Here is a 22,008-nt window from a genome sequence, read left to right on the forward strand (position 1 = left end):
CCACAGCTCAACTCGCCCATGAACCCCGTCAGCAGCTCAGAAGACATTAAACCACCCCTGGGGCTCAATGGAGTCCTCAAAGTGCCAGCACATCCCTCAGGAACCATGGCCTCCTTCACCAAGCACATATGTGCCATCTGCGGGGACAGATCTTCAGGTAAGGCTGATGCCTGCCGCGGGAGGGGCTCACGGCGGCTTGCGGGGGCTGCCCTTGTGGGTGGGTGCCCTGCAAGAGCGTGGGGAGGGTTTGCAGAGCTCCCGGGGTCCCCGCAGCACCGCCAGCGCAGGTGGGCACTTTCCATCGGGAGAGGAGCTGCCCGTGCCCTGGCAGGGAGGGATGGAAAGTCCCTTATTGAGCAGCACCCCCCCAGCCCGTCTGGTCTGGGGCAGGCTCTGAGCCTTTATGTTAGGGAAAAAAGTTGCATCCTCAGCCCTGAGCAGCGCAGACAGGGCAGACAGGGCATTAGCGCGTGTCCCTCTCTCTGCCCATCCTTTGATCCCTAGCGGTTGTGTCACATAGCACCAGATAAAAAGATGTGCCAGATAAAAAGATGTGCTTCGCATGGACTCCCTCGCTCCTGGGAGATAAAGATGTGCTGATTCCCTTTATTCTCACCTTGGTTTAAAAGCTTTCAGCTCCGTAAGTGCTCTGATTGCCTAGTTGGTGAGGTCCGTGGGGACACCTCCTGTGCCTGCCGGGCTCCGGGGCTGGAGGAGGAGGGTGGGCGTGTGGGGCAGAGCAGGCTGAGCTGTATGGGGGGTCCGGATGGGGTACAGGGGGCACCCCGTGTTTCACTGCTGCGCTGCCTCTCCCCTGATGTACAGCTAAGAGGTGGCAAGGGCTTTTCCTGGATATAAGGCAGGCTGTAGCCCGTGGAGGGCATCCTCATTTTGTGGAAGTCAAGGCAAAGCTCCGAGAAACCTCTGCTTTCCCCAGACACAGCTGGGAGAGGCTCTGGGATGAGCTTGTGGGGAGGGAGAGCAAAGCAGGGAGCTGGGGGCACCCAGGACCCTCGTGAGTCCTTTTGACCCGAGTCGCATCCCACCCCCCCCGCAGGTAAACATTACGGGGTTTACAGCTGCGAGGGCTGCAAAGGCTTCTTCAAGCGCACGGTGCGGAAAGACCTCACCTACACCTGCCGCGACAACAAGGACTGCTTGATCGACAAGCGCCAGCGCAACCGCTGCCAGTACTGCCGCTACCAGAAGTGTCTCGCCATGGGCATGAAGCGAGAAGGTAAGGGTGACAGAGCCTGGCCTGAGCACCCATGGGTGCTGCAGGTCCCTTTCCTTGTTGGCAGCGCGGCAGCACCATGTGCATCAGTGTGAACCTCGCCAAGGGCTGCCAAAAATGCACGGCTCTTGTTTATGTTTTGCTTTTGTGCCGCAGCCACAGCCTCCAAAGCAGCGGTAAGTCCCAGGGCGGTACCCAGATGATGGATGGTTGCACTGGGGAGCAGGGGGGCACAGAAGGCAGACAGTGCTCGCGAGGTCCTTTGCTGCCCTGGAACTTGCGCTCCTGGTTTTGCACCGTCTACCGCGGTGCATGGCAAATGCACCGAGCTCTTCCCTTTCCCTGCAGAGCCCCGTCAAGCAGCGCTGCGAAAGGGCTGAGTGCATTTTGGGTGACAAATGCTGCCACCTGGCTTGGCCCTTCGTTCTCCGTGTGACACGGGATGTTGCATCCTGGAGAACCGGAGCTGATAAGGGGACACTGGCAAGATAGAGATCGCGTTTAATCTGCTGGTTGCTAATCACCGTGGTGCTGGGGAGGTGAGCTGCTCCGGTGTGTGTCCCAGCTGTGTGCTGTTTGTATTGCACACCTCGCTCGGGACGGGCAGGGAAACTCAGGAAATCATCGTCCTCGTCACCAGCTGCTCTCACTCAGCAGCATTCCCTAGCAGTAGCAATAATGGATTTTTTTTTTTTTTTCTCATTGGGAGGGGAACAGAAATTCAGTCTTGTAAAAAGATATCCTTCCCCTTACTGGAATGTAAATTTAGGATCTAAAACTCCCTGGCAGTGCTTCTTTTAACTGCTCTTTTTAAATGCTGACTGCATCTGTTTTACACTGCTGGCAGAACAGGCTTTTACCAGACACGATGGGAAAATGACCCCGTGCCGCTGCTCAGCTCTCTGCTGCCTTCTCCCCTTACATCTTCGGAGCCACCCTCACCTCCCTGACCGGCCGATAAACCCATCCCTCGGCCCAGTCGCTCTGCTTGCTGTGCCCGGGTCTCTTTGAAGAGCACTTAGTCCTGTCTGGAGCGTTGATGAGATAGGGCAGCGCCGGAGCTGCGCCGAGCAGCCCCTGCCACGCTCCGGTTGCGGGGTTACCTAAGGACCCGCTGCACACAGACTTCAAAAGTCAAAGCTGTCTCTGCTCGAGGTGTGGGGGGATTGCAGTGAGCTGGGTCCGAGGGTACCCAGGGAATCTCCTTAACCCTTTGGTGCTCGGAAATGAAGCTTTCTGACCCAAGTAAGGATGGGTTGCAGCAGCTCTGCAGGCAGGAATCTCCTTGGGGAGAGCACGTGGTTGGAGGGAGTGGAAGAGGTGATAACGTGTTGCTTTGGATGGAAGAACAATGCACAGCTGGAACCTTCAAGGAACACCAGCAGGCAGAGCTTGGGGTGCTTGTGGCCCACTCCCCCAAAGCAATACGTGTTTGATGGAGGGTTTCTCTGTGCCAGAGAAAAGCTGCTCCTTAGAGCAGTGGCAGGGTCTCCCAGCCCCTCGTCCTCTGTGCTTTCCTTGTCTCCTGTCTTGTCCTGTTTGCATCATTTCCAGCTTGGTGAGAAAACCTCATCTTAAATGGAGAGACTGAGACATTCAGAAAATTTCTCTAAAGTGATGAGTGGTACAATGCAGGCATGGTGCTTGGTGTGCGAGGGGCTGGCGTTGCCCTGGCTGCTTTGCAGAGGGGCAGAGCCGTGGAGCGTGCTGGATCCTGCAGGAGATGTGTGGCGGGAGGAGATGGAGGGAGGAAGGTCTCATTTCCAGTCCTGGGAGACTCAGGTGACTAAAGAGAAGCCAAGAAGTCTTGTGTGTGTGCAGCAGCAGCATTTGCTTCTCAAGGGGAGAAATGCAGGTGTAGGTAGATGCGGAGCATCCCATGGCCCTGGCATTGCCTCTGGAGCCTTGCGCTGGCAGCTGGAGACCCGCTTTCCCTTTGGACCCCTAGAACATCTCAGCCAGTGCTGGCAGAGAAGGGAACATTGGCGGTAACACTTTAACTCTAGCCTGTGCTGACATCCTGCGATCGGGTACCTGCTCCATGCCTACCATCAACGGTGATTGCATGGGCAGCACCGCTAAAATTATAGGTCCATTAATTAGTTTCTAAATGGTGGTGGAATTCCCCAGGGAGCGCGTACAGTATGAGGACTCTATTAATTCATCTTGATTAACATTATCACAATGAATACCAAATGAATTCATAACGATCAGCCAATTATTTAAAAGTGTGACAGATGGGATCTCCGTGACTCTCCAAGTGCACTCAGGCGGCACTGGCTGATCTTCTAACGCTGGCACTGCACAAGGAGAGCTTCGGAGAAGGGCAGAAAGCCAGGGCGTCGGCAGTCAGGAGGTGTTTGGGGTATAATCCCCATGCTGGGAAAGCTGGAATAACTCCCCTGGTCCCCAAATAAAGCTCTCTCTTGTCATAAACCTAAAAATTCACAGTGTCTCCTGGCAGGTTTGGAGATGTCCTAGTGTTGTCCTAGACCTGAAAGTGAGAAGTTGGATCTCGCTAAGCTTTGGCTTTGGGCAGCTCTTGAGTTTCACATGTGATATCCACCTGATCTGTCAACGAAACGTCTTCTTCCATTGCATCCATCCCAGCTCGCTGCTTATGCCCATCCACTTTGCCGGCCAGGAGCCTTGTCCTTGTCCTTGCACCAGTCCCACCTCTGTTTTGGGAGCAGTTTTGGGCTAAATCCTGCATTGCTAATTCCTTTTGCCTAAGTACTCACTCACAACATAGCTGGCGCGTTATCCTCTAGTGCAAACTGTTGCATCTTTTAAGTAACAGAGGCAGGGTAATGGGCCTCATTTCCCTAAAAAATATCGTGCTCTGGAGACCTAATTTATAGCTGTGTAAAGGCAGAGCAGATTCCTGCTAGGGAAGTGTCTCTCCTGTAGCCCAAAGGCATTTGTATGTCATGGAAGCACAGTAAAAGCCTCTAACGAAGTACTGTAGCTCTGGTGAGAGAATAACTGTTAGAGGCATCCTGCATGGTGCTGAGCAGGGCTGCAACCTGCAGAGTGATGCTGGGAAGAAAAGGGGTGAGGGCCACCTTTGTACCCAAAAACCTGTGCTGGAAGGGTAAAAGGAAAAGGCTCTCTTAGGTAGCTAAGAAGCTAGCTTAAAGGAGTAAAGGCACCAGGACCTCTTGGGCAGGTGGTGGAGCTCTGGAAGGGCTTGATCCCAACGTCTGGAGGGTCTCCAGGTGCATGTGCCAAGAGCAGACCTGGGCAGACCCGGAGGGATGGACCCTGACCGTGTGCTCCAGGATGGAGCCTGGCCAGGGCAGGCGAGGCAGCGGACCCGTGGAGGCGAGGGACAGGGGGCTCTGAGGGGTGCTGCTGGAGGGATGAGGGGTTCAGGGCTGAGGCTTTGCTTTTGAAGTCAGATCTTGGGGATCTTGACTTAAAGGGGTGAAAGCCTGCAGAAGCAGAAGGTTTCTTCTGGTGCATCTCTTCTTGTTGCTCTCTGTTGTTTAAGATAGATCCCGACACCGAGTTCGGGCTGAATGAGCCTCGTGGACTCTGAGGGGTTGCAGCTATCATAAATAAGCAACTGGGAGCATTTTTCCCCGTATGAATTACTGCCAGCTGTGTGAGGCTTTAGTTTTTGTACTCTGTCTCCCACTAAATACTGGATAGACAACAACATTAAGATTACCATCAGGGATCTTGACTAATGCAGGGATTGTTATTGTGGGGGTGGCTGTTTGCATCCAGAAGCATAACTCTGCTGATCTGTTACTCATTAGGGTCTAAGGTGTCCGCGTATCAGCAGCCTCGTATTTTAAAGGGAAAAAAAGTGGAAACTGCCTTTGAGACAGAAAGACAGAGGTCTTGTGAAGAGGTGGGAGTAAACACTGAGGGTCTTGGGATAAGGGTGTCTCACATGCGATGCCGTGAGCTGGGGTTAACTTCGGAGGTGAGGGGGGTCACTGGAGAGTGCAAAACCCCCGGCCTCGCTTTGCAGCGCGTTGCTATCTGGTGTGACCAGGTCCCAGCCCCACCATTGCTGGCAACGCCGGCGGATCGCACAGCGAGCAGGAAATACCAGCGAGGAGCCCTTTCTCATGCTCCCGCCGGCCGCCCTTGGACGGCTTACAGGGAGCAGACGTTGGGAACCAGCGCAGCCCAGCCCCGCTCCGTCTCCTGCCTCTCCTTCCCCCAGCGCTGCCTCCGGACACGAGCGGCTCCTCGGGTGAGCCAGGCTGTCTCCGTTGGACCTGCTGGGCTGCCCAGTTTGTTAACTGGGGGATCCCAGTTGCCGAGCTGGAGGCTGCAGCCCGAGCGTGCTGCGGAGCACTAGCAGCAGCGGTTGATGGCGAGCGGGTGCAATGGATGTTGCTGCATCTCTGCTGGGAAGCTCGTAGCCCATCTGGAGACCAGAAGGCTGTCCTCCCACCGCGGCTCAGCCTGCATAACTGACCCCAAGATAGTTCCTAAATCCAGGTGCAGATACCATAGCGGCAGTGGCTGGAGCCTGCCTCCATCAGCGGCCGTGACGTGATCCAGAGCCGTGCTCTGAGGATGCGGGACATCTTCTGTCCAGTTGCATGCCTGATCCCTGACTCCAAGACTTCATTACACCCCACAGCCTGAGATGATTCTTCCTCTTCCCCTGTGTTTGTGGGTTGCTTTTCCCCCTCTCTCTTGCACTGCCGTCAGATTTAACCTGGGAGGGGTTTGACTTGCAGCATCGTAGGGAGAGACTCTAGTCTGCAGCTCGGAGACCTCTGCGTGTCTCTGGGGAGCTGCTCAGATACATCTCCTAGTCCAGAGGGACCGAAGGTTCCCCCTGTTTTAACCACTTCCCCGTTTTAACCCAGCCTGATCCTCTGCCCCCCCTGCAGCCAGAGCCATCCCGGCTCCCGGAGCATCTCCCAGGACCAAACAGAGCAAGAGGAGTCTGGGGAGAAAGAGCAGGAATTCAGGTCTCCAACGCACTGTCCAAGCGAATGTAAAAGCAGGCGAGTGGCCGTACCCTAGTGAAGGGGCAGAGTTCAAGAACATGGTTATTTTTAGTAATAATTTTGGAATGGAAAATGTCTTCCAGCTTAATGAGCTTGTTTCTTATATCCTTTTAAAGTGCTGCTCTTTAAAGCAGCTGGTTAAATGATGCTGGGTTTGTTTTTTGTTTTGAAGGATACTCTTAGGTTGAGAACAAGAGTCTGGTTTATCATTTTCTCTCATCGCTTTAGCAGTGTTGCTGTTCGCTTGTACTTCGCCGTGTCTGCCTTTGGAGAGTGAAGCGAGCTAGCGATTTTTGCGGTTGTTTTCCAGAGCCATTCCCCATGTGGACTGACTGCATGCTAAGGTTTCAATCCACTTTTTAACACTCCATTTCCCTGAAGTTACATTTTTTTATCATCACGGCAGTATTTTGCCTATCTTAAAAAATGCATTATTCAATTGAAAATGTTGGAGAAAACACTGCCATTTATTTCTTGTATCATCTCAGCTTCTGAGCTTGTTTACAGTAGTAGAAAGCTGCATCTTTGAAAACAAAGGAGGCGCATGAAAGCAAAGCAGAAGAAACGCTGTCTGAATTCGTTTCCTCAGCTATCGTGGCATTTTCGATATAAACAGGTACTCGAGCGTAAGCGCTTCAAGATGCTGATGATCCACAGCTAAGACAAAGCTGCATAAAAAGGCAGCGGAGCCTAATAAATTCCACCACTAGTGAAACGGAAATCCCCAATAACCCTCCACCCAGCACTTCATAAATAAAGCAGCCACCCACTCGTAGGCTCATAGAATCCCAGAATGGTTTGGGTCGGAAGGGACCTTCAAGATCATCGAGTCCCACCCCCTGCCATGGGCAGGGACACCTCCCACCAGCCCAGGCTGCCCAAAGCCTCATCCAGCCTGGCCTTGACCCCCCCCGGGCATGGGGCATCCACAGCTTCTCTGGGCTCAGAGGACACTGAGCGGGTTTGGATCTTGGAGAACACGTTGCCCCTGGGCTCTCCAGGAGGAGGGTGGCAAGCCCTGGCGATGGAGGGATGTGTCCCCAAAATGCATCCAGGTCGGATCGGTCTGGAAAGCATCATCATCCCAGTTTGCCCTCTGGATCTCTGCATCTGCTGGGGAAGGAGCAAAGGGGGCGAAGGCAGGAGAGGATCAGGGCATGCTCAGAAGAATGAGAGCGCCAAGGCCAAAAAGTGCATCTTCTGTTTGCCCACGGCTTTTGCGCTGTCTGAGAACCAGACTGAGCATCGGTGCCTGGCCCCGCGGTGCTGGGCTCCCCGTGCCAAGGGACTCCGGACATGGGATCCGTCCCCCTGAGAAAACCCCATTCAGTCCATTTTTGGTGGGAGTGATTTATCCTTCCCCCTCCTCCCCCATGAAAAGAAACAAACCCCAGCCAGTCATCCGCGCTATTGTTCCTGGAAGGATGGATTTTCATCTCTGAAACAAGCGCTCGTCTGTGTTAACGCAGGGTAAGTGGTAATTAGGAGCCGCTGTACCCTCCACGTCTCTCCCAGCAAACAAACAAGCCTGGGATGCTCCTACCCATGGGAGCTCTCAGAAATGCCTCTGCCTCGGTGGAAAATCCTGTCTCCTTTGTGCCTCTTCCTCCCCTCATTAACATTCCTCTGGCACAGAAGCGGGGTGCCTGCCGAGCCTGGCAGTGCCGGTGGCGAGTGGCCATACCACAGCGAGGGGGACCCGGGTTGCATCTCTGCCCAGGCTTTAAAACCAGAGCATGCACTTGACATTGTTCTTTTTTTTTTTTTTTTTTTTAATCTAATTAGTCTGCAGATCACAGCATCAGGTTTCTTTCCGAGGCTTAAAAAGGAAAGAACTTTTCCCGGAGGATTGGGATTCTGGGGGGTTCACACATCTCAGAGCAGGGGCTTTGCCATGTTCATCACGAGGCTTGTGATGAAGTTGGGGATACCGCAGTGGTTTCTTGGCAGTGTTGTCCATGTCCTTCCCGGAGCCTCAGAGAGCAGCTTGTTCTTCTCCAGCAGTGGGAAAGTTCATTCCTGAACCGCAGCCACCCTCACTTGTTGGTTGCCCACTTTGCCACGGACTCAGACCTGCTCATGTATCCATCAGACGCTGCACCATGAACAAAAGCAAGGTGCCCAGCGTTGATGTGCACACCGGCAGGGGATGGATCCGGCATTTCGGCATATAAGCCCTTGCACCCTGGCAGCTAAGGCTCATCTGCGATCCACGGGATGAGACATTTTGGTTCTTAGAGAGGTCACCGAGAAGTGGTGTGGACACATGGGGCTCTGGATCTTGCTGTGCCGTGGCCTGGGGAAGTGCAGATGGGCTGGAGAAGCTCGAGATGAAAAACGACAGCAACCAGCCTTAGGCAAGTACAGACCAAATCAAGCAGAATAACACGAGAGCCTCTTCATCAGGTGCCATGGAAAACACAGGCTTCTGTCCTTGGCTCGGCTGAGACATAGCTGGAGGGGGTGGGGCTGCCCCCTGGGAGGGGGGGCTGCCTCTCGGAGCTCTCTTTGACTGCAACATCTTTTTTTCTCCTCAAGTGGATTGCAAGTTTTAAACGCTTCCCTTATGTTAAGAAAAATCAGACTCGAAAACCTCTCAACCGTACGAGTCTCCTTGAAGATAAATAAAAGCCTTGGCAGGGCCATCAACACAGAGGAGAGCGCGGGGAAGCTCATCTCTGCAAACGCGGCGCGGCAGGCAGGGCTGGCGTCACGACAGCTTGGGACGGCTCTGCCTCGCAAAGAGTGTTCGCTGGGTTGCAGCAAACAATACTCCTGGCTCACCTCCCGCGTTCAAGATGAATAGACCCGCACAGATGATGAAGTGGTGTACCACTGCCGTGACCAGAAAAATCAGCATCCTTGGGAACAGCACGGTCCTGCGAGTGGATCTGGGCTAACACCTGCAGCCTGGGCGGAGGTGGAAGGATGGTGACGTGGGCTCCTCTCGATGGCTTCCCCCCCACCCATCCCAGACCCTGTAGTTTGTCCAGATGAGCCCTGCAGACACAGGGCTGGTGTGGAGCTGCTTCTGAGTGGGAAGGGAGGATAACGGCGTCTCTGAGCTCCGTGCTGGGAAACAGGCACAGCTTTGCAGCAGCCCAGCGAGCCAGGGGTACGGGATGGATGGAGGACATCCAGGCTGCAGGGGGGGTGCAGGGTGATGCCAGGCTTGTCCTGGCTTTGGAGGGGGCTGTCTGGTCTTCAGACACAGGGGTAGCAAAGCAGGTAGTGCTCTCCCTGGCAAGGGCTTGGTTTATCTTTGGACCTGCCATAGTCGGTGCGAATACGCCATCTGCTCTGCCTGGCGTGGCATTGCTGCCGGCGGCCAGCTGGGCAGGGCGAGTGTCGGGGGCTTTGTGTGGGGTGGAGCAGGCTGGAGTGAGGCAGTTTTCCCCTGACCAGTGGTCAGCAGCACCAACTTTCTGGTGTAGCAGCTCAAAGCATAGATCAATAGAAGTAACTGCTTATATGTGTGATCTCTTTCCATCTCTTGTTTATGCCGGCGACATTCAGCTTCATCACTACCAAATGCTGTCATGATGACCTGTAAGATTCACTTTCCTATAACCTTTCAAGTGTATCTGATTCTTCACCCCCAAGAATGTGACTGTTGGTTTTGATGAGGTTGAGATTTGCAGATTTAATGCTTTAAGTAGCCTCTGTCTCCCCAGATCTCTGCAGCCCTTTCCCACAAGTCCAGTATCCAGCTGAGTCACTGGTGGCTGAGCAAGAGTTTTTTGGTTTTTTTTTTTGGACTAACACCCCTTCCCGATGGACTGACCCCGACAGTGGAGGTGGTTGATCTCAGGGCGAGGAACCCCCATTTGTACCTTTTTCCTTGAGATCTGCTGCAGCTGTGCATCAGGTCTTTGGCATTTAAGGCATTTTGTACAATCCCATCTGTTGAGGGTTTGCCTTCCTCTTAGGCTTTTTCTGTTATTTAGTAGGTGTTTTATCTCTTCTAATGTGCCCAAAGGAGTTTTGGTGCATCTGTGCTGTTGAGGAAGGGTTGGCATTAAGCAAAAATATCTAGCCTTTTGATGATTGAGAAAACAGGAGTAGGGGTAGGGGGAGAAATTTAAGGAGGATTTTATGTTGGCCTGAAAAAGTGAAGAGAAGAATCTGTGCCAGACAAGAGCCAGATGGACAAAAGCCACGACACAAATCCCAGCCCTGACAGCTGCAGCCTACCTGGCTCTGGTAGACCAAGCAGAAAATGTTGCGTGGGTCTCGGGAGCCTCTGCAGCCCATAAACTTAAGAGCAGTTTGCAAAAAATAACCTCCTGCTTTTTGCATAACAGCTTTCACATGGAAGGAGTCTGAACACTGTTGACGTGCAGCAAACAGCAACGCTGCACCGGCGGCTGCAGGAGGGGAGGGTGAATGGGGGAAATCAGCTCCAAGCCTTTGCATGCTGGGGTGGAGCTGGGTTCATGGGATCAGTGTCTATAAAGGACTCTTTTAGCATGTGTCTTAATTTCCTGGTTTTTGAGAAATAGGTTTTATGTTGCAGGTTTCATTTTTGCATTTGGCATAGAGCTGGTCCCGGTGATTGCCTAAAAAAGCCTTAGTGTGTTGCAGACAGCTCTGGTTTCGCTAGAACAATACCTCTGCCTCTGCTGCTGTCTCTTATTGTCACCTAACCAGCTTCAAAGTCAGCAGAGAAGTGTTAGGAAAATTGTCAATAAATAGCAGGACTGGTTTTGCATTACTGAATGCCTTGTTCAGTGCTCAGCAAAGAGCTGGGTAAGTTCAGGGAGTTGTCTCTCGTGAGCAGTGATGGAAACTCCTGTTTTCTTGGGCTGTTCTCAGCCAGACTGGGCTAAACCGTACTGTGGGAAACAACAGTGTGTGGAAAAGTGTGTGATTTAGGGTATGTAACATGGTGATTGAGAAGGAGATAGTTACTGGTGTAACTGTCTGCATAAAGCTACTTTCCAGGTTTAGGGAAAGCCCGAGAGCTGGTTTCAAAGGGAAATGGTTAGTGATAATGTCATTAGCATCTAATAAGTGTTTTTTATCTATGTACTCTTTAGACATTAACTCATCAGCATGTGACATGCTTCTGGCTGGATTGCTCCTACCACGCAGGATCTGGGACAGGTCTCTCCTGTCTGTTCGGAAGTTGCCCAGAGCCAGAGGCTGGGTGGTGGTTTGCATAGAGCGCTCCAGCAGATCCCAGCTCCCAGCTCCCATCCCGCAGTAGCACCGTCCCGTCCTGCTGCGGAGCCTTGCCACAGCCGTTAGCATCGCTGCTGGACCAGGGAACGGGATGCATGATGTGACCTCCGTGGAGATTCAGCACTGACAGGCTCAGAGATTGTTAAACTCCACACTTATGCTTTGAACTGTCCGATTTCTCTTTTCTTTAGGATTCCCTTATGCTATCCCTTCACCTCCTTGTTTTCTTCCCTGCAGCGGTACCCATCCATTTCCCACTCCCGCGATGACTCGCTGGGTATCTTCCTTTGCTTTTCGTCATGTTGTCTTTAACTTTTTTTTGCTTCCAGGGCTTCTCCCTCTGACCTTCCTTTGCTTTTCATCATGTTGTCTTTAACTTTTTTTGCTTCCAGGGCTTCTCCCTCTGCAGAAAGGGGAGTTTCCCAGCAGAGGCCAGCTCTGAAGGGACCCTCACTCGCCCTGTTCCCACAGGAGCACACGTGGAGCATCTCTCCCAGGCCAGGGCTGCTCAGTGCCTTCCCCATTCCCCCCCCACCTTGGACTATCCAAACCCGAAACCCACTGACCACGCTGATGGAGAGGTCAGGTGGGAGAACAAGACATGAGATGTCTGTGTGATCCTACAGGTCTGAGGATGCTTCAGATTTTCATGGCTAAGAACGCCTGGAGCTCTGCGGAGCTTCGGGATCCCAGCTAGTGACACTGTGGCTGGGAGCCCTGGGCTGACCCTGTCCCTTCTCTGTCCACTTCCAGCCGTCCAGGAGGAGAGGCAGCGGGGGAAGGACCGCAACGAGAACGAGGTGGAGTCGACAAGTAGCGCCAACGAGGACATGCCCGTGGAGAAGATCTTGGAGGCTGAACTCGCAGTGGAGCCAAAGACGGAGACGTACATTGAAGCCAACATGGGCTTGACGCCGAGCTCGGTAAGACACCTCTCCCCTCTCCCTTCCCAGGCAAAGGGATGGCTTGTGGGGCCTCAAGATTGACCTAGCATGAATACAGCAGTGAGCGTAGGTCAGAAGGGGGTTATCTGATGGGAAAGGAAAGACGTAGAGCTCAGAAATGCAACTTCTTAGCTCTGCTGTGGCGTGTGAGCGGAGATGAAAGCATGAAGAAAGCAAATCCCTCTGCCCCTGGGCAACCACCGGCATCGGTGCTTGTCTGTCTCACTGCCATAGCGAAGGATCAGATACTGTAAGACATAATTAGAAGGGCTCACAGAGAAGATTTGGTTTTAGTTAACAGCCCTTAGTGCTAAAAGACAGGAAGAGACTCCACGCTCTGAAGAGCCTGGAGTCCAGTCAAGCCAGCGAACAGAGCTGTGCGGCTGGACTGCCGAGAGATGCGAGCTGGAAGATCAGGGTGTGACTTTTCAGATGCAGAGTTACATATCTGCATGGCTCTAAGAAGAGAAAGCCTGGAGACGGTTGCTTTCAAGTTCCTTTCCCAAGCAGCCTAGCAGCCCTTCACGGGGGTACAGCCGGGGCTCTGCGGGCTGTACGGCAGGAGCAGAGGCTGGAACATCCCTCTGCAGCTCCTGTTGCTCTGTGCTAGGTGTCTGTGAGGTTGAGATGATGAAATGCAGCTATTTCTGAGAAGTGGAAGGACTCTGCAGTATTTATTTTCTGCTACAATAATACTTTATCTCTTTCTTTATGTGAGGCTTGGAGGATTGAGCTGGGAATACCGTGTCTGGCAGGGCTTGACAAGAGATCTCAGAATGAGACTGCTCCTTGTAGGAGTCTTAAGCCTTGATTGCCTCTATGGGATGCTCTTTTTGACCTTTACCTACAAGGACACTTCATGGCTGGCTTGCTAGGTCAGGCTTTTCAGTGCATAAGGCTTCCTGCTAAGGGCAGAGCCAATTCCTCAGTAAAACAGCCCAGAAGCAGATGATACCGAGCCACGGTGCTCCCCTGCCTTGGAGAGCCCCGTTGCACCCTGCAGACAGCAATTCTCTCCCACAGAGCAGCCCTGAACCTTGCAAGGGGCTTTTTTTTGGAGGAGGCAGCTCAACCGTGGTTAGCGAGGGGCTCAGAGAGGCTCTGACGGCTATCAGGATTAAAAATACTTCAAGGGAGTTGTAGCCTAGCGTTTGTGCTGACGTGAAAACAAACCCCAGAGAGCGAGCTGGAATAAATGGCTTCGTCTGGCACTGCGGCTCCTCAGCCTCTTGTAGCAAATTGAAAGCTGGTTCCTGCATAATTCAACGTGTATTACTGTGAACAAGGATGTGTGTTGCATCTAAATAGAAGCAGGAGGCTTGTTGAAATGCCCTATTATTGTCAAGCGGCTTCTGTCGATGAGGTGACATTTGTAGCAGGTTTCGCAGATGTATGAGATCAGCAGCTCACAGTGACGAGGCCACCGGATGAGGCGAGGGATGATGGAGGAGCTGCCCTCCTCCCAGCCCTTCCCGGAGAGCCCGTGTGATGGAAAGGCAGAAAAACTCAGTCCGTAATAGACACGGGGTACAACACAAGCTGTTTCCTATTAGCCTGGTGTGTTGGGTCCTTTAAATGTGTCCCTGCACCTTGGTCCATCTGCATTGAACGCTGCCTGCAGGAGCTCCAGCATTTGCAAGGACGTTTTCTGGCTGTGCCAGGCTGGGACAGAGGTGGTGGGGGGCTGTAGGAGTTAACACCCTCCTCTCCCAGGTGCTGTCATGTCTGTGACTGTCACCTTGTGCCATGGTGCCCTGGCTGCTCCGGAGGCAGAGATCCCAGCTCTGGTTCACAGAATCACAGAATCACAGAATGTTAGAGATTGGAAGGGACCTCGAAAGATCATCTAGTCCAATCCCCGCCCTGGCTGCTCCGGAGGCAGAGGTCCCAGCTCTGGTTGAGGGATGCTGGCAAAGCCTGCTGCTCTGGGGCTGAGCATGGGACCAGGGAGGGGACCTCTGTCCTGACACCTTCACTGACACCCGAGAGGATGGGGAACGTTCATGGTTTGAAGCCCATGATGGGGAAAGAGGAGTACAGTGAGGGGTGACCCTTTTGAGTGGCACAGACAGGATGGGGCAGGATGCTGAGCCAGGCAGAAGACAGCTCAGACAGAGGGATCTGCCCCTGCGAATCTGTTCTCCTTCTGCCTTGGGTAGCAGGAGAGTGCCAAGACTCTTGGTTTCGATGACCATCACTAAAACACTCACTTGAAGTATAATTGCACCGGTGAGCCCCTGATAACAGCTCTTCAGCTGCTGCAAAGAGCTGCTAATTGTGACGGTTGTCTGACTTCTGATCGTGGCAAAAGGGATAAACCCTTTGGGAGGCTCCCACAAGCTGTAAGTGAGCGTGGCTGCAGGGTTCCTCCACGCTGTGTGTCCCAGAAAGCCCCAAACCCCAGTGTGGTCCCTGCCCCTCGGGAGCTGGGCACTGGCCGCACGCCCGCAGCGGGTCCCTGTCCCTGGGCACTGCAATGGGGTGCGAGGGTGGGTTTGTCTCTGCCCTGTGTCCCCAGCAGCCGCAAAGCTGGGCTCCTGCAGCGTAAGCACCACCTCGGATGGGCTCCTGGCCACTGAAAGGCAAAGCCTGTAACTGAGAGGTGTCAGCCCCATTAGCTCTTAATTGGCCTTTGAGCGGCTGGTTTCAAGTCACCCATTTTCTGGAAGATGTCTCCAAGCTCCGGTTTTCTAGAAGGATCAGGTGCCTGCGTGTCCTTTCATTCTGTCACACTCCGGCACCGTGCCCTTGCTATTTACTGCAGGAGGGGATTTGCTTACCCTGCATGGGGAGGGTTGCTAGCACTGCTGTGCCGATCCCCTCCTGGAGACAGGCAGAGCCCTTCTGGCCCGCGGGGATGATACTTTTAGCTGCCTCTCGAGCCACAGTGATTAAGTTCTGCCCCAAAGCACTGTGATGGTTCCAGGAACTGCCATCTGAGGTGTAATCAAAGGCTGGGCCCCTCGCTGAGGCTTTGTACGAGGCACCAAAGGCTGGGTGCACCTTGTGCTGCTTGCGGAGCAGCGGTGATGCCACCTGGGCTGGGACAGTCCTGGAGATGATGACGACCTGCCCAGAAGCAACCCCTGAGAAAAGCTTTGGCAAAAACATCCAGCTTTCCTAAAATACCCCTTCCATGGGGCTGTGCAGGCACTTCTTGCTTGGTAGGTCAGGTTCTGCTGGAGTGTGGGGTCTCCCATGGGTCATGTCCCACTCTGGGGCAGGCAGGACTCCATCCCCATCCCACCCGCGGGAGCTGGGACCCCTGGGTTCTCCACCTGGCTACTCCAGCTTGCTGACCAAACTGGGATGACTGGAAGTTGGTGACCTTTCTATGGCCTGGGCCAAGGGTGTCCCTTCTCACCCTTCTTGCAAATGCCTCTGAATGCCGACGTTCCCCTGTGTTTGCTGGGAAACACTTAGCCCTGCAGAGCTCCTCTTCACACCCAGTTTAGGGTTTTCCTGTTGTCCAGAGGAAATCCCATCTTTTCTCCCTCTCCCAGGGAAAAACCCCGTCCCTGCTCTCATCTCCTTCCCCAGGGAAGAGCCCCAGCTCCCTTGGAGCGAGACTCCCCTGCCCTCGCACCCCTTGGAGAGCTGCTGGGGGTGGTGAGAGCAAGGAGGGGAAAATCCCAGGAACGATGCTCCCCGCTCCTCGGCCGCGCTGCTGAACGTGAGCCCGTTCCCATCCATCTCTGCACGCAACAGGTGAAAATACTTCGAAGGCGGGTGCCCCTCAGCTTGCCAGGTGCTGGTTATTTTAAGCCTGGAGAATGGGAGACGTTGGCCACCGAGGCACAGAGTTTGTGTTTGCTGCCAGGGGACAGCGGAGGGGACCGGACAGGGGGCTGGGGGCACAGGAGTGAGACTCAGCAGCATGGTCCTCAGCTGCCCATCCTGGGAGAGGGGTTTGCCATAGCACAGCCAGCTCGTAATGAGGAATGGTCTTGTCCTGAGACTTGCAGAAGGGAGAGGTTACGCTGGTGTTCGTGTCTGCTCTGGCTCTCAATTCACACCCCTTCCCCCTGCAATCCAGGGGTGAAGTAAACATTCCTCCTCCGATTTGGAAACTGCTCTTTTAAGGACATGGAAGAAGAATAATCGTACACTCAAAGCTGCTAGATATCAGCAGGGATTACAGGGGGATATGTGGAGGGGCTTACACATCCCTGTCCAGAGAGGTAAACCCTATATACACACACTTGCACAGCGAGGTCTGCCTTCGCCGGGGTTAGACAGGCTCTTCCCGTTCCTAATCACAAGCCCACTTGAGCTGTTAGCAGTTCCTTTAAACAGGGATTTGGTGTGTTTAGGCTGACTGTCCTCCTTGAGAGCAGATGGTTTTTGTTACGGGATAGTATTTCAAAGGAAAGGGTTTTTCTCTTTTTTTCTGTAATGCCCCCTCTGGTGCTGGTTTATCGAGCTGGGAGATGCTGGGACCACGCGTGCTGGAGGGGGCAAGAGCCTGCCCTGCCCTGGGCTGGAGCTCGTTTGGTTCATCAGTTAGTGTGATGGATATTGAGTCTGAACACTGCTGGTTACTGTTCTGGAGTGTGCTAAAAACTACTTAAAAACACGGGGTGGAGAAGCCACTCCTGGGGTGCTCCCAACTTTGGGATCCTTCCCTGCAGCAGGGGGGCAGCAAGCCCCTTCTGCTGCTCCTCCAACCTCAACTCTTCCTTGCTCTGCCTTCTTCCAACCTTTCAACCTCCTTTTTTTGGCAGCCCAATGACCCGGTGACGAACATATGCCAGGCAGCAGACAAACAGCTCTTCACCCTGGTGGAGTGGGCCAAGAGGATCCCCCACTTCTCCGAGCTGCCCCTGGACGACCAGGTCATCTTGCTCAGAGCAGGTGAGTGGGACCTGTCCCCACACGGGCTGTGGCATGGGGCCGTAGGAGTGTCTCCATCTCGCTGGTGATGGGTATAACGGTTTAGATTTAGGTCCCGGCAACTTGCAAGCCGTTAACTGGTTCTGAGTAATAGCCCCTGATAATTCAATTGCTAAATAGGATTTTAAAAGCCCCAAGGGACGTGTGGCTGAGTGTGATCCAAAATGTTGCACCAGCTGCCAATCAGCTGAAAAATGGCTCGGCTTCGTCTCTGATGAGCGAGGCGCTCGGAGATGTGCGCTGGGGTATGTAAGCTAAGGGAGCTACGGGCTGCCTCCCTCCCGGGCTGCGACTTGAAAGACCAAGTGGGCTTGGGACTCCATGAAATTTCATCAAACTGAAATGTTTGATCATAATTAAAACCAGAAAGGGGAGAAAAAGATATCACCATCCCTCTCCCACCCACCAAGATGAAAATAAAAATCTCTGGGCTTATTTTAAATTTCCTTGTGCAGCAGGGGGTCGGCAGTAACGGAGACTTTGGGAGGTGAAAAGCGGTTAGCTGTGAGAAGGTTCTTCTTCTGTCGAGTAAATTCAAACCTCTGCTGCTGGCAGGTTGTGCACAAAGCCTGGGGAGGGCAAGCATTCAAGAGCAGAGCTCGATGAGGGTGCATTTTAGGCATGAAGCTCTTTGCATAGCTCCAGTCATCAGATAAGTGATTAAAAAGGCTTTGGCTTGACACAGTGTCGAGTTTTGCTCCCTTAAACAAAGAGGAAGGCAAGGTGTCAGTGGGACAGATGAAGTCGCTTCCAACAAATGACAAACTCCGTGTGAAGGGGGAGGCTGGGAGAGGAAATGAGGAGACCTTGACGGCTGGCAGTGGCACCCAGCTCTCCGCTTGGCAAGGGGAGACGCCGACCTTGGCTACTCAAAGCAGTCAAGGGAATTCCAAAGGGAATGTTGGTGCAGTCTGGTGCGGAGCAGAGGTGCAGCCTCGGAGCTGGGGAGGTACCAGGGACAAACCAGCCCGGCAGCCAAACCCCGGCAAGCTGGGGACTCCAAAGTCCCTGGTAGTTTTAAAATTTCCTTCCTAAAGTCTGCGTTGTCTGTCTGCACCGGCAAGCCAGCGCCGAGTCCACGTGAAAGAAGAGGGCCACCAAATGATGAGTGTTGCGCGGGATTCAACCCTGGACGTTGCAGTCCAATAGCAGCAGTGTCGGCCCAGTAATTGCTGCCAACACTCCAGCTACCTGTAGGGATCACAAGCTGGAGTGCAGCACTAAGGAGAGCGGGCAGTCTCCTCTTCCTGCCTTTCAACCTGCCTGGGAATTGAGGCGAGGCTGGCGAAGGGCTCTGCCAGCAGCAGTGATGGTCGTTGCGCCATCCTGCTGTCTCATGAGCAGGCGAGTGATGCTGGAGATTGGAGTCTTGCCAGAGCAATTCCTCTGTTTCTTCTCCAGCTTTGGGGTTAGGCTGGCATTTGCAGCTGCAGGTGCAAGTACTGGAGCATCCTCTAGAAGGGTTGAGCCCTTTCTGAGGTGCACAGACACCCCTGCCCTGTCTGAAGTGCTTCTTCTGGGAGCAAGAGTGGGTGCCAAAGCCAATTCGACAAGGCTTTTGGGCAGGGTGGCAAGACTCCCTGGAACAGGGCAACCAGTTGCTGCAAAGGAGATGGGCAAGTAGGAGCTTGTCCAATTTCCAATTTTGCCTCCAGCAAAAAGAATGTCCACAGAGGCAGGGCGAGTCAGCGTGCCAGAAACTTGGGATAGCTGCATTTGATGGGATGATCCTACGAGCCTTCAACTCAAAAGAGCCACAAAGAAGAAAAAAAGCATGCGAGAAAGGAAAAAAACCATCAGTGAGACTGCTCTCATCATCAGCAAGCATTCCAAATCCTTGTGAGATGGCAAAACAGCTGCCTGAACTAGGTCCTCCCCCCTCAGAACCCAGTGGAGCCCTAGGCCAGCCTGGAAACCGATCTAGAACTTTCAAGCGAGCTAGAATGTTATCTAGAACCTGATCTAGACCTTTCAAGCGAGCTAGAACGTGCTCTAGAACTTGATCTAGAACCATCCGGCGAGCTAGAGCGTGGTCTAGAACCACCTCCCTGCCAAAAACCCAACTCCAGAATCCAGACCTGCACCAACGGCACCAGCACCGCCCCAGCTCTACAAACACCTGCCTGTAAAGGACTCGCTGCCTGTCCCAGGCCCTGATGAAGGAAGGCCTTGGGATGGCTCAGACATCTTGGTTGTACAACGGCAATAGGCAAGAATCCTGTTCCTTGCTGATAAGAAGAAGCAGGCTAGAACGCACCGGAGGCTTTACTCCCCTCACTAAACAAGGACAAACTTTTGCTTAACAAAGTCCTCGCCCCCAGCTCGAAGGTGCCAACAAAGAAAGTTCAGCCAAAGTTAATCCAGTACAGGGTCTGCACGACCACCAACTCAATTGGTTGGAAGGTTTCATGCTACCCTTCCTGCTCTTATTAGGGAGACACCCCTCTCTGCTTCTGATGCTTATTAAGGCCCATTGCTTCCTATGCTAATTGGAGAAAATTAGGTGGAGACCTGAGAACTTTTGTTAAATAAACAAAGAGAAGGTGTGGGCCCAGCACCTGAGGACTCTGAGAGGCGGACAGACTCATCCCAGGATCCAAAGGGTGGTGAAAAAATCCTGGAGCATGGTTCCTGCAGGCTCCTCGTGCAGTCCCGTGTCTTCTCCTCCATCCTCCTTGGATTGGGAGTGTTGCAATCCCTCTGCAAGTGCCAGGCCTCGCCCAGCAAATAGCCAAATAAATGTTCCCGTGATTGGGGTGGAAACATCCTGTGGCCACTTAGGCAAGAGTGAACTTTATTCCTTGTCAACATTTTTAATGGTACAACTCATCTCTACAACAGTAGGTACACGTGGACCTTGTCTTTATTCCAGTCAGTGAGAAAAGACATGTTCCTGTGGGAGGAGAGGAGGTAAAGGATATTTTTTGCATTGCTCTTCTGGCCTGGGAAAAAAAAAAATAAATTCAAATATCCTGACATTTTTGGACCCTGGCAAGCAGCCCTGTGTCTGGACACCGGTAGGTAAATCAGCCACACGATGAGTGCTGCAGAAGACCTGTCTTGTCTTACTGAAGATGTTTCAAAGTCACCAGCATTTCCACCCTTCAAACTTTACTGCGTTTCTTCTTGTTACGGGTTTGTTCCAGGCGTTCTTGAACTCCGCTGGTAGCAGATTTAAGAATTTGACGACGTGTTAAATTCGGAAGGGAAGCTGGAAGCTCGGCAGGGAGGTTGCATCTCCCTTCCTCTCCCCGTTTGTAACCGGCTCAAACCGCTCCCGTGCTGTCCGGGCTCACGGGATGTGTTTTCCTATCTCCTGAATTAGCATGTCCAGTAATTAATATGACAAAAGCTGATTTCCAAGCAGCTATGGCAGGCTGTTCCTGCAGCAGCCGTGGACCTGGGCCATCCCTGTAGAGCACAGGCGAGAGGAGGGGCAATCCCCTCCAGTATCTTGGTGGCAGAAGCAACGAACCTGCAAGCAAGAATTTTCATCATCCCGATTTACATAGCTGAATGATGGTGAATGAACTTCTGTGCCCCGCTATGGCCTGAAAATGAGCCCAATTAGCTGATATAAAGTGTTAATAGGTCTGTAACTGCTCAGAGGCAGGGAGGGTAAGGTCAGTGGGGGATGCAGGGCTCCACACCCACTGCATGTTCCCAGCGAGAGGAGCAGGGCAGAGCTGTTTGCTCGGCTGCCTGCAAGGTTTATAGAGGAAACCGCTTCCCTTATTAGCGTTACATTTTTAGTGCATTTGTTCCTTAATGTTTTTTTCCTTCCCTGACATCCAAGAACGGGTTGGCTCCCCCCTCCCTTCCCCTATCCTCCCTCGTTACTCTACCGAAGGCAGTTCTTGAGCAGTTTCCTCTCTTTTTGGCACCAGGGAGGTGATGTTGCTGATTCCCAACCCTGCTGAGGACCCCGTGGCTCTAACCTGTGCCCGTGGTTGTTTTCTCCTTCCCAGGGTGGAATGAGCTCCTAATCGCCTCCTTCTCCCACCGCTCCATAGCCGTGAAGGACGGGATCCTCTTAGCCACCGGGCTCCACGTGCACCGGAACAGCGCGCACAGCGCCGGCGTCGGGGCCATCTTCGACAGGTGGGCAGGGGGACGGGCATGGGGGGACACATCTCAGGGCACCTTGCCTAGACATCCCCATCTCTGTCTCCATGCCAGCCTGCCTCCATTCCCCACGCTGGCAGCCTGCCCGAGGGGTGGGATGGAGATGTGTTGGCACATGGGCTGGTGGCCGGAGGAGCCCAGGCTGCGGCGTGGCCATCCCACGGCATGTGTGGAAATGTCCTGGTCCTGAAATCCCTGATATGAAATCCCTCCTCTGAAACCTGCAGAAACCAACAGCCCGAAATAGTCAGGGAGAAGGCTGCCCAGCGCAAATCAAAGCCTCTTTCATGGAGTCCAGATGCTTTCTAATGTTACGAGGAGGCTGCTCCTTTGTGTCTTTTCATCTTTAATTGGACCAAGACGTGATTTTATTTTCACAATGAAAAAGCACCAAAAATACCCAGCAGGTTCCACATGCGTATCCCGAGGGCTCTTTAATCTCGTGCTTTGGGAAAGTGTTTCAAAGCCAGACTGCCAGGGTGTTTGACCCGCAGTGTGGCTCCAGACACCACTGAAATTATGGCTTATTTCTCTGTCCAAGACCCGTCTTGATACCGCGTAGTTGAAACCAAATCGCTTTCGCTTCTGCTGCTCTGCAAGGCGATTGTTCTTTGGACCTGGGTGACATCATTTGTTTCCTCTGAGG

The 22,008-nt window shown here is 53.2% G+C and overlaps 1 protein-coding gene across 1 annotated transcript in view; it reads left to right on the forward strand.

Annotated features, from left to right (window-relative positions):
* LOC104462131 (retinoic acid receptor RXR-alpha) overlaps positions 1-22,008 on the forward strand; it is a 27,952-nt gene continuing 5,944 nt past the window's right edge. The window contains exons 1-5 of the mRNA XM_010073969.1: positions 1-157; positions 1,058-1,237; positions 12,154-12,323; positions 17,069-17,198; positions 21,206-21,338. Of these exons, the coding sequence (XP_010072271.1) occupies positions 19-157; positions 1,058-1,237; positions 12,154-12,323; positions 17,069-17,198; positions 21,206-21,338 (752 nt within the window). The 5' untranslated portion in view covers positions 1-18. The remainder of the gene's footprint in view (positions 158-1,057; positions 1,238-12,153; positions 12,324-17,068; positions 17,199-21,205; positions 21,339-22,008) is intronic.

Source organism: Pterocles gutturalis, unplaced genomic scaffold (assembly GCF_000699245.1).
Source record: "Pterocles gutturalis isolate BGI_N339 unplaced genomic scaffold, ASM69924v1 scaffold852, whole genome shotgun sequence".
Taxonomy (NCBI): Eukaryota; Metazoa; Chordata; class Aves; order Pterocliformes; family Pteroclidae; genus Pterocles; species Pterocles gutturalis.